The following is a 12,875-nucleotide window of genomic DNA, read 5'->3' as shown; positions in this document are numbered from 1 at the left end:
ATGATGTAAGAGAAAGCTGCAAAAATGGACCTAAGAGCCAGTTCAATCATTCTTCAAATTGAACAAAGTCACTCTAAAAAGATCTTTCTCTTATTGACTGCCTTTCCCGCGGGAGGGAAGCAAACTGAAGCTAATCCAACCATAATCTCCACTCCCAAGAATCAAGGCCATAGCATCTGAGAGAAGGCCAACAGTAATTGCCACTGCTTGCTCAAGGTGGGAGGTCACACTATGGAATGTCTATTAAGATATCACAGCCTCAAATGTCTATAAGCCAACAACTGCATCACAGATAATAAACACAGATTGCAGGAGGAAGAATATATGATGAACTGAGTAGTTAGGACAAAAGACAGAAAGTTCAAAAGAAACAGACATATTTTAAGAAAACCTACAAACAGGAGGCTGAATGCCTATCAGAGTGCCTTCAGAAGCAGATAGAAACATGAAGTGGCTTGACTGTGGAAAAGTATGAATTATTACCTAGATGGAGGGACAAAATTGGTAACAGCCCCAAATGCACCCCAAGATGGGAACAGAGACAGGACGCTGTGCTGATGGGCTATTTCAACTATCATGACATCTGCTGATGGTAAGGTGCCTTTAAAAAGTCAAACTGCTGAAGTGATGCAGGGAATGAAACTAAGGAGATGTGACAACTAAATGCACTGTGTGATCGGGATGAAATCCCAGATAGATAGATAACTATAAATACATATTGGTTTATTAATTTATTAATTACCAGAACACCTGGTGAAATAGGAGACCTGTAAAATAGATTATATCAAAATATTGTATCAAAGTTAATTTCCTGGTTTGTCCAGTAAACTATGGTTATGTAAGATGTTAATATTTGGAGTATCTGGATAGAGGGTATTGTGGAACTCTTTGTACTATTTTTGTGACATTTTTGTAAGTCTGAAGTGATTTTAAAATGAAAAGTTAAAAAAAATGAATACATACACACACACACACACACACACACGCCTCTGATAAATTCTTGACTTGCAAAAATGTTATCTTCCAGATGGGAGAAACAAAACAGGTAACTCTTACTTTGGCCTTAATCCTGACTCAAATGACCAACTAAGCAGTGACAGAAACCTTGAGAGTTACAGACTTCCCTATGCCAGCCTCTTCAGAGACAGGGCAGTAGTTAATCTCGGCCACAAAAATATAAATACCTATTTCCAAAAAATATAAAATTGTGTATAATTAACCACACTGGGGGGCACCTGGGTGGCTCAGTCAGTTGAGCATCACACTCCCAATTTTGGCTCAGGTCGTGACCTGGGGTCATAGGATTGAGCTGCACAACAGGCTCTTCATGGAGCGGGGAGCCTGCTTAAGATTGTCTGTTTCTTCCTCTCTCCCTATCGCACAACAAAACAAGAGTGTACCAGTACAGAGTATCTTCTGGTTTCCACTCAGTTCATGGGGCCTGATGAACTGGGAGGACAGCAGCCCAGGTGAGACATAAGGAGCAAGCACTCTTTGGTGTTCAATCTCCTAAACTCAGCAGCAGATGTGGCTTACTAGAAAGTAAGAGATGCCATAAAGGATGCAGTGAAAAAGTCATTTAAAAAAAAAAAAAACTCGAAAAAAAAAGTCAGGTTTCTACATTGGGCTTTAGAAAACAGAAGTGAAAAAATGATGGGGATAATCCCAAGGCCAGATATTTGAAAAAGGAAAAAAAAATACTATATATAGCATGAATCACATGCCATACACTGTTCTATGTACCTCATTTACCTTGCTGCATAAAAAGGTGAAATATGAATGCCTGGGGAACATAAAAAAAGATTTTCAATAGTCTCATTAGTAATTTAAGAAATGCAAATGAAAACAACATACAATTTTCCACCATCAGATTCAGACACATGTATACAAACACGCACACATACGGTATGCCTTATTAGCAAAGGTTTGGACAAAATGGGAACCTTCCTAACTGACTGGAAGCCATATAGTTTGGTATTTTTTTGTGGAGAGAGTAATTTGTTAATTTCTATTAAAATATTAAATGTGCATACCATTCAACATCCCACTCGATATGTATCCTAGAAAAATGCTCAAATAGGTCAACAGTGAAATATGTACAAAGACTTTCATTCTATCATTGTGCACATTACAATGATGTGATGAAAAGCTGAGAACTAAATGTCAAAGACTGAAGGCTTAATAATCTACAGAAAGCTATAGTATTTCGAAAGTTCTACAAAACAGAAGAATTTATTCCTAGATGGACATATATAGGAATATACACAGAAAGATCTGGAGGGATACACACTACACATTTAATTAGAGACAGGGACTATGCCTTCCACTACTGGTAGGGATGAAGATCCACAATCAAGTATGAGGATACAAGTGTAACTAATGCCCATGACAAACAGAGAGCACCATCTCAAAGAATAAACCTGACTTAAAGGAACCCCTCCGTTACGATTTTTGTTTAAAACAAAATTAACACATGTTGACTCTGAAAAATTCAAACAATTCAGAAGTCCCCTTCACAATCAATCCTACTCTCCAAAGGTTAAACTAAAATAATAAAGTAAAAAATGATAACAGAAGATTAAAGGAGGGCATGTAATCAAAATTAAGAGGGGCACCTGGGTGGCTCAGTCGAGTAAGGGTCCAACTTCAGCTTAGGTCATGACCTCAGTTTGTTTTGAGCCCCGCATTGGGGTCTCTGCTGTCGGCACAGAGAAACCGCTTCAGATCCTCTGTCCCCCTCCCCCTCTCTCTTCCATCCCCTCTGTCTCTCAAACATAAATAAACATAAAAAAATTGTTTAAAAAAATTAAGATAAGCTGAGCTCAAGCCTAGAAAGGTAGGAGTATGGAGGTGAGGTCAACAGGCTAAGATCTGAGGCTTGTAGAAAATGCTGAAGGAAATTGAAAGGGAGTCCAAGTTTATATTTAGATTAAAAAAAAAGTGGACAAACTGAGAATATTAAAGAGAAGATATGCGAAGATCCCTAAATGTAGGTGGGGAATTGCCAGGAAACAGCCTCGATTAAGAGTAAGTCACAGGGGGCGCCTGGGTGGCTCAGTCAATTGAGCATCCGACTTCAGCTCAGGTCATGATCTCACTGTTCGTGAATTCGAGCCCCACATCGAGTTCTGTGTTGACAGTTCAGAGCCTGGAGCCTGCTTCGGATTCTGTGTCTCCCTCTCTCTCTGTCCCTCCCCAGCTCATGTTCTGTCACTCCCTCTCAAAAATAAACATTAAAAAAAGATTAAAAAAAAATAAGTCACATAAGGGGCATCCTACAGATCATGATCTCCTGCTTTTTGAGTTCCAGCTTCGTGTCAGGCTCTGTGTTGATAGCTCAGAGCCTGGAGCCTGCTTCAGATTCTGGGTCTTCCTCTCTCTGTGCCCCTCCTGTGCTCACGCTCTGTCTCTCCCTCTCTCTCAAAGATAGATAAATGTTAAAAAAAAAAAAAAAAAAAAAAGTAACTCACACAAAACCAACAACACTTTAATTTTCCTTAGGTTCATTCATCTGATTGACAGGTACATACTTAACATCTACTCTGAGCCAGATCCTATGCACAGACATAAAAACAAACAAACAAACAAACCCTGACAATGCTCCTGCCCTCTTGAAGATGATAATCTAGCACAAGGACAGATAGGAATCAAATAACCAAACTGATCAATTTACTATGACAAGGTGAGACAAGGGCTTAGAAGTCAGGAAACAACTATCTCCAAACAACTATGCAAAGAAATGGAGTCCATCGACAGAACACAGGGGTCCACGAACTTGCATGATGGAGGAAAAAAGTAAATCTTTGTTTACATTAGCCTTTAACTGAAATTTAGCACTTCCTTCTATATGAACACTGGCAACAAACCACAGTAGTTATGACTTTGCCACCAATAAAAATCACAGCTATTTCCATATAACACTACTGCTATTGCAGACAATCTGAATGATCCTTTAGACAATTTATCAAACCTGCCCTTCCTTTTATTATTTAATGTGGTAATAAGGAAGTATATATTTAATATTCCAAGTGGTTTTCATACTTTGGTAACTATTTCTATGTCATGTTTCCCTTCTTAAACCCCATATTTTATTGTATACATTATTCTGAGAAACGGTCTAAAGGCTTTACCTGATTGTCAAACGAATGCAGGGCACAAGAAAGATTAACTATCACGCAGCTAAATTCCAGTAAAGTAGATAGGTATATATCAAAATGGACTATAAAATCAAGGAATTCAATTACTCTATACACATGACCTCAAGTAATGAAAGCAACCAAATCCTCCCCCAAAAATAAAATAAAATAAAATAAAATAAAATAAAATAAAAATGTATCCTCAAACCTTTAATTTTGAGTCTAGTTGTTCAACAAGTATTTGCCAAGTGCTTACTTTGTGACAGCCACTGTGTGAAGCAATGGGGAAACAATAGCAAACCAATTCTATTAACGTGGCCTGTCCTGATCTTGGATCCTCAGTGTCCATCAAATTAACTGGTGGACAATTTATAAATGTTTGCTAAATGCTGACAGAAGAATGTCTAAGAACAGAATAAGTGCCACCAGCATGTTATTCCATTTCTTGGGCAAGTTTCATCAACTCTCCAGCATTAAATAATTTTACTTTTCTCTTTCCTCCCACCTTGTATCTCCTGTTGCTCAATTCAACAGTCTTTTTTTTTTAAGAGAAATTGTTCTTCTGAAGAACATCTAACCAAAGGGAACAAGGACCAAGTGAATAGTAATAAATTCCTTTTAAGACTTGCACATATTGGTATGCTATAGCATGCAGCACTATGAATTCTACCTATATAAAAACACTCACAGGCCTCAAAGATGAAGCTTGCAACCAGATTCTTGATCCAGTAAGAGAAAAAGAAACACGAGTAAAATAATAGAGGTCTAAACCAATTTCCCAGCAGCTTGGGGGCAAGTGGAAGAAATGGACAGCAAAGCAAAGACCTCCCCCTCAGCCTCTTCACCTCACACTGTTACTAAGAAAGCTCTCACAAAATGGGCAGAACTATCTTCCAAACCAACGTACCACTCAAAGTTGTGAGAACTGCATCATTACACAAGAGCTTAGCAATTTCACCCCACACCTTCTTAACCCTTCAGACTCCTTTGGCCACTTATTTTACCATGGAAAGGAAAAATCTAAGCACTTCCAGTGAAATTGCGAGGTGAGCTTAGCATACAGCTGTGCTGATGAACTGCCAGCCCTGGGATGCATTACAGCAAAGGAGGCTACAGATTACTTTATAATCCTCTACTTGCAGACTTCAAGTTCAGCCTGACTGCTCCATGAAATCATTTTTTCCATCCTAGTGAAAGCAGTCCCTGCCTGCCCTCTGGTGAGCCCAGGCAAGGTGGCTTTAAATAAACTCTGTGTTCAAATGACCCAAGTAATTTAGAAATGGAAGCTAGAAAGAGAATGTAGTTATCCTATTATCTGTTCTCCTCTCCAAAAGGACAATAGTAAGAACTTCTAATGAGCATGTGCTGTGTTCAGGACTTGTGCTAATCATTTTACATATATATTGATCCTTACAAAACAACTTTATACGAAGGTATCATTATTATCCCCACTTTGCTAGCCAAGAAACAGGTCCGCAGGAACTAGGTCATTTTACAAGGTTAGAGACCTATTAGTGATGAGTGGGGATTTAAACTCAGGCTGGCTGAGCCTATATTCTTAACCACGGTAACATTCTGCTTCTGGTCCTGGAATCTTACCATTAATTAACCTTGCTTTTTCCTTCAAATACTCTCAACAGCTCTTTCAGATATTAGGTGCAGAGTGTTAAGATACAAGGCAAACTAATGATTTATTCTAGGAGTGCTTGAAGAACTTGGGGGCTAGAGTCTGGGCACAGTAGAAAAAGGTGAGAGAAGGGCACACACTGTTCAGGTTCCACACGACTAAAATAGAAGATTTCTTTAAAATGAAGTGAGAAGGAACCCACACTATCTTGTCCTCTCACTAGAGGAGTGGTTTTTCCTTAGTCTCTTCCTCCTTTCCCTTCAACCACTGCAGGAACCACACAAAATAGCTCCACTTAGAAGGGAGGGTAGGTACTATTCAACTACAGCTTCCTAATAATTCAGCAGTGTGTGTTGCAGTAAAAAAAAAAAAATAGCACAGGGCTGGAAGCTACGAGACTTGGATTGTCTACCCAAGATCAACCACTAACTGACCGTTTTCAGGCAGTGTTCCCTTTGAGGTAAGTACGGGTATGATACCAGTCTAGGTATGGGCCTCTTTCTGCTCCACAGCTAGGAGTTTGGGCCACATGAAAAAAGCTGGTATCTAGCCATTTCTGACCTACAGAGGTGTCAACTTCATACTGTCAACTAATACATGGATTCATACACAATCTTTCATGCTACACCACCTGTTTCTTATCTTCCTAATCTAATTCTACATAATTCCAGCATCTGCCAACCTTCTAACCTCCTGGCTGTCAAAAGAGATTCAAGTAGTGGTTCAAAGCAGAGAAATATCTAATTTCACTCAAGAATCCTTGGGATGTGAAAGGGGACTAATACTTCTAAAATAAGGAGGTAACAGAAACACTTCCAGACAGACACCACTAATCACAGCTACCCTATTAGTTCCAATGGCTTGCTGGGTCAACACTGGGTCATAGTGTAGAGAGAATAATAAATACCTCAGAGTGTGTGTGTGTGTGTGTGTGTGTGTGTGTGTGTGTGTGTTGGCAGTGATGGTGGGCTGGTAGTAATTAATCAGCTTGGTTTCGACCAATATGCTTATGAACATTATGTAAAGAGAAAAGGAGAGGTCACTTCAGTTATAAGAACTCAGAAAAAGGAAATCTAGTGTCTCTCAAATTTTTCTTGGCTGCAGTATTTATGCAGCTTGAATCAAGGTTTCATGACCTAATAGGGAAAGTCTGTTCGAAAGCCTGAAACTGTGGCCACAAAAGATTAAAACAAAAGCTTATGTGGCTACAATGGTGAATCTATAGCTTATCATCAACCCAGATTTAAAACAAAGTCAAGAAACTCCAGCAGAATCAGTTCAAAACTTTATCTTACTAACTAGCTTGTTGAGTTTTTAAAAATTTATATACTCACATCTGTACACCTTTTTTTTTTTCCTTGCCCTACTGCTCTGGCTATGATTTCTAGTACTATGTTGAATAAAACTGTCAAGAGTGAACATCTTTGTCTTGTTCCCATTTTTAGGGAGAAAGCATTCAGTCTTTCACAATTAAGTATGGTATTAGTAGTAAACTTGTCATTTTCACTCTTGGCCAAGTATCAAAGAGCAAGCTCTTTGAATAGAAATCTCAATGGAATACAGGTAGCAGAGTGGGGACAAACCGTGCCACTTTTGCCTACCTCCTTTCTCCCTCTTTCCTCATGTAACAATGCTTTGATGTTTCCCTCAGGAGAAGTCAACATTCCCCCACCAGTGCAGTTCTAGGGCAGTGAGCAGCTGAGTCAGGTCATGGCAATTCATCTATCCTACCCTCTGTTCCAGATATTTAGTCCAATAAAATTCAAAGATGGGACTTCTTTGAAATTATTACATAAGGCTCTCTTTCTACTAAACTTATAGATTAGGGGTCAACAAAGTATGACCCATGACTGAAAGGTGTCCATCTGTTTGTTTTTTGGTAAATAAAGTTTTATTGCAATGTGGCCACACCTGCTCATTCACCTATTGTCTACAGCTGCTTTTGAGTAACAACAGCAAAGAAGAGTAGCTACAACAGTGACCATAGGGCTCCCAAAGCCTAAATTCTAATCTGCCCCATTAACAGAGCCAGTTTCCTGCTGTTATTGATAGTATCTGGATACTATCTGGAAAGAACCTACTAGAAATGGCATTAACATAAAAGAAGAAAACAACTCCAAATATTAGGGAAGTTCCTGGATATGGATGGGCCAGAACTATTGTACCCCCAAATTTTTCAGTTCCATAGCCAATAAATCCAGCTTTTTTTTCTCAAGCAAGTATAAATGGGGCTTCCTTCATTTGAATTCAAATTTGCAACATAGATTAAAAACTATAATGCTCACTGCAAAATCACAATTCTAATTTCTTCCTCCATTATACAGCTATGAATACCATAAAGATACCCAGAATTTCTTCTGGATGAGAAAGTCACTGAGCACTACAAACTGTAATTTCTGTAACCAAAGCAGTGTACAAGCAACCAATTCAGGGTTAATTTTGGCTGTTTTTCCAACCAACCAACCTGAAGTGTTATTAAACAATAAAAGAACAAAAAAGATGTAAGCCAAAGTTACCCCTACCACACACACACACACACAAAGAACACTGACAATCATCACAATCAATCATTCACAGAACAACCAAGCTATAAGTACAAAAACAAAAGTTAAGTGCTGCCATTATAATCTCCCTGAAATAAAGCAAACATTCCAAAACCAAGTAGAGAAAGAGGTTTCTGCTTCCTTTAACAAAGCCTAAACTTCTAAGGGGACACAGTTAACTAATTAGGGAGGATGTGATTAAAATTGGAGCTGCTAATGGGCACCTGGGTGGCTCAGTCGGTTAAGCATCCGACTTTGGCTCAGGTCATGAACTCGCAGTTTGTGGGTTCGAGCCCCGCGTGGGGATATATGCTGACAGCTCAGAGCCTGGAGCCTGCTTCAGATTCTGTGTCTCCAGCTCCGTGCCTCCCCTGCTCAGCCTCTGTCTCTGTCTCTCAATAATAAATAAAAATGCCTAAGAAAAAAATTGGAGCTAATTGTCTACTGGGTATATAGCTCCAGGAATATTCCCTAGAGGCTCTCAGCAATGGGAGACAAAATTAAGCCTAATATTCCTGCCACTTATGCAATTATCATTTGTCTGTCTCTCTCTCTTCAGCAAACTTAAAAGTACATAGAGGTATGGTCCTTAATGCAAGCTCTATGTTCCCGTGTGGAAATAATTTTACATTATGTTTAGAAACAGAATTATTTTGTGTTTCAACTTGTTTTAATGTGTACATTCTGGAGCAAGGAGATGTTTCTTTCAACAGCTTGCTTTCCATCTGCAGAAGCCAGATGTTAACCTACGGGAAAACTCAAGTATTTAGTAAGACCAATTCCATACAGAGAACAAGTATCAAGTGGTGGGGAGAGGGAGGAAAAGGAGGCTTCAAAGGGAGTTGGTTAGGCAGTGTAATTGCGAACTGCAGCTTTCGAGGAGGGGCGGGGAGACAGATACCAAGAATAGTATGCCCTGACAAGATGTTTTCTTCCTGGGTCTATCTTCCCCTAGAATTGCAGAATCATTCAAGGGAGTCAGAGACAGGACTGTAAAAATGAAATGAGTGAGAATTCTTAGAAGGCAATTTCACATTTCATCTCTATTAATGATAAAAACCAAACTTATCTAGGGCCACACACAGGTTCATATTCTAGCTCTCCACTGTGGTGGAAACTGTCAACCACCCCACAGTCTTCTTTCTCTTCTTCTGCCTGCAAGTGATAAAATACCCCGGGTACTGCCTAGGGCCCTGGCTGCCTATGTTCAAACTCGATTTCCCATCCTCCTCTGTAGACAGATGTGGCCAATGTAAGTATGTTAGGGCCAACGAAAGTGATGTGTACGCCTTCTGGGTCCTGAATGCTTTCATCTCCATTACCTGGATGAAGAATAGTAATGACTAGAGCACGGGTTGCGTATGGCAGAATGACGCTGCAAAGCATCGACTACTCATTTCTGGGCTTGGAGAAAGAAATAAGCTTCTATGTTATTTAAGCTACTATACCGTGGAGTCTCCTTGTTATGGCAGCCCAGCCCACATCCTACTATTACAGCCACTTACTGTCTGAGATACTGAGTCAAGTTATTTAACCTAAGTCCCAGTTTCCTCATCTGTAAAATGCTAGTATTGTGTGATGTGCTAATAAGATCCTATTTACTTAGTAGGGTACTAAGAAGAATAAATGGGTTGAAATGTGACATGCCAAATCTGTGACTTACACACACACACAAGGGCTCAATTAAGGGGAGCGACAGTAGCAAAGATAAATGACACCTTGCCAAGTGGCTTTCAAAGACCTCTGACAACAAGCAGCGACTGTGCCCACAAAACCCTCAAGGTAGAGAATGTGTGTCTGCTATATATAACACAAGTGCCTTCTCTTCTGGCCTCTGTGGTCTCAGCAGGAGAAACAAGATGACAAACGGACGTCATCTGGAAAGCATCGTAATACAACACACATGTCGTGCTGCCGCTGTGGCGATGAGGAAAGATACTGCATGACCAGAAGGCAATGAGGAAAGATACTGAATGATCTGTATACACTTTTATGATCATTTATCCCATTCAAATAGGTTCGAGATAATGTTTGCATCCTAGTATATGGAGGCATCAATACTCAGCAAGCCAGACTCTGCCTCTTCTAAGAGACCTAGGGACAATACAACTTCCCTGGCCGAGGGGAGTATCACACAGACTGAAAGGCCTCAGAGGCCAAAGCTCAGGGACTGCAGCCACAGCATCACTATCACTACCAACATCAACATCTACCAAAGTCAGTCCAAAGTTAAAGACTCCCTCTGGTACACTGGTCTTGAGAAACCAAGGCTTGAGATCAATGACAAAAATTCCTGCACTCGGAAGCAGCAAACAACTTAGGGCCTTTATTTCTGTTCCACTTCCCTCAATTGTTACTTACAGGTTCCCGGCCATCCATGGCCTCCATCCAGAGCCTCCGGTCCTCTTCCGACAACGCCTGCATGGTGATGACTCCTGGCCTGTGGAGAAAGGAGGACACAGATATGAACCCAAGGCCACAGGCAGACAGATCTTGATGAAGGTGAAATCTTCAAGAAATATCTGCACAGCATAGTGAGGGGTTGGTGAGATTAACAACACAAAGACAGACACACACGTGGCTCTTCAGAGCCACCTTCCAGTCTCAGAAAGCAAAGCCATCCTTTAAATGCCCCTCAGTGAACCCATTTCCCTCAGGGAGCAAGGAAAAAAACACAGTAGACAAGACCCTAGAGTTACTCAACACAAATGATTAAAGTGATTACTTTAGGGGCACCCGGGTGGCTCAGTTGGTTAAGCATCCAACTTCGGCTCAGGTCATGATCTGGTGGTTCAAGACTTCAAGCCCCATGTTGGGCTCTATGCTGACAGCTGAGAACCTGGAGCCTGCTTTGGATTCTGTGTCTCCCTCTCTCTCTGCCCCTCCTCCACCCCCCACCCGCCAGGTGTGAAGTTCTTCACATGCATTACCTCTTTTCACTGCTCACTGAAATCTGTCTGCTCTTTCAAAGTGAGCACAAACCCTCCAGAAAGCTTGTACATAATACCAAATGTTGTTTGTTGAGTCCCCTTTAAAGACAGTACCCCACAACAAGAGACTTGCATCATGGAAACATCCTTGGGAGAAGGGGCTAAAAGCCCTCTGAGCTCATTAAAGCATGAGTTCTTAGGTTTCACAGATGGGTCCCAGAGTGTCTATGAACCTTGCTTCCATCTTCGCATGTACATATGTATATTCTTCTGTATTAACAGTTTAATCTATCCCATTATCAAAAAAGACTGCAACCCTCAAAAAGTTAAGAACTGCTGATTTAAATCCCCATCTTAAAGCTTGAGAAAGCCCAAAAGGCAGTCAGAGGTCGAATGAGCAAGGATTCCATCCCATTACCGCGTGAGTCTGTGGTACTGTTCATGATCACAGAACACTATGGTATTGACACACATATGGGCCTGGCCGTATCCTCAACAGCATGAGTCTATTCATTCTGACCCATTATATCACTGCTTTATTTCCAAAGTTCCAATGAATATGCTAGGTCTATTTATGTTGAACATATTTCAAATATCACATTTGCCTCTTTTCATTCATCCCTCAACATCCCCTAAGGAAAAAATGTTCCAAAGATGTGAGCATGTAAGTACATGGGGATTGCAAATTTGAGGGGTGGGGTGTGAATGTGTGTGCACGTTTTGTGTGTGGAGGGGTAGGTGGACAAAAGTGGTGGTAGGTGAGTAAGCGGGTGCACGAGTGGATTCGTTGAGCATGAGAACACTAATTCCCTTCCTGTGAAGGCCATTCTGGGCATTGCCACCCTAACACAAAGGGGACTTGGAAAATATAGTAAGGTCTTTCTCCACCAGCCCCTGCCGGGGCCCTACCTCCTCTTCTCAGAATTTCTCATTCTCAGACCCAAGTGCCCATCTCCCACCATCAGCCTATGCAGTGTGCCACACCCATGAGCATCTGGGTCTTACTGGAAGCCCACCGCTCCACAGAGCTGATCCTTGGCTTGTGGGCAGATTGATTCTACTCTTCCACCTCGAGCAAAAGGCTTCAATAGCTTATAGATAAAAAGAATACAAAGCTGCAGTGCACTGCAGAGCTCTCAAGCCCCTAGATCTAGAACTTTGAGTGTTGCTCAAAGTGTTGTGCCTAGACCACCAGCTTCAGAATCAGGTGTTCCCTTAAAATGGAGATTCCCAACACAAAACCACCTTCCTGAAACTGAATTTCTGGGCTGGGGCTGGGAACATAGATTTTAACCAACTTCCCAGGTGATCCTACTGCACAGTGAGGTCTGAGGCCCACTACCCTGGGCTGCCCACAGGTCCCCCCCCTTTCCTTCCTGTCCCCCCACACTAAAAGAACAAAGACACCCTCTGGTATATGCTAGGGTCAAGCAGCCAATGTGTCTCTGGTTCATTTCCTGCTAGGTGCTCACCAGCAAATAGTGAGACCATGGCAGTGGCCTAGCATACCAAGATTTCAGGGCCCTTGCAGATGTCACATCAACTTCATGGCACACAGTGTGAGATACCCACCCAGAGCCACAAAGAGGAAGTTCAGACAACCTCAGAGGCCACTTGGCCCTAGTAACCAGGAAAGTCA

The 12,875-nt window shown here is 41.2% G+C and overlaps 1 protein-coding gene across 5 annotated transcripts in view; it reads right to left on the bottom strand.

Annotated features, from left to right (window-relative positions):
- ARHGAP26 (Rho GTPase activating protein 26) overlaps positions 1-12,875 on the bottom strand; it is a 421,808-nt gene that overhangs the window by 248,435 nt on the left and 160,498 nt on the right. For all 5 annotated transcript variants that reach the window (XR_008298473.1, XM_015063297.3, XM_027042557.2 and 2 more), the window contains exon 11: positions 10,668-10,746. Coding sequence is in view for 4 of the 5 variants with exons in the window: in XM_015063297.3 (XP_014918783.2) it covers positions 10,668-10,746 (79 nt within the window). In the remaining variant the exon portion in view is untranslated. The remainder of the gene's footprint in view (positions 1-10,667; positions 10,747-12,875) is intronic.

This window comes from Acinonyx jubatus, chromosome A1, assembly GCF_027475565.1.
Source record: "Acinonyx jubatus isolate Ajub_Pintada_27869175 chromosome A1, VMU_Ajub_asm_v1.0, whole genome shotgun sequence".
NCBI classification, from domain to species: domain Eukaryota; kingdom Metazoa; phylum Chordata; class Mammalia; order Carnivora; family Felidae; genus Acinonyx; species Acinonyx jubatus.
This window is presented reverse-complemented; position numbering and strand designations above follow the sequence as displayed.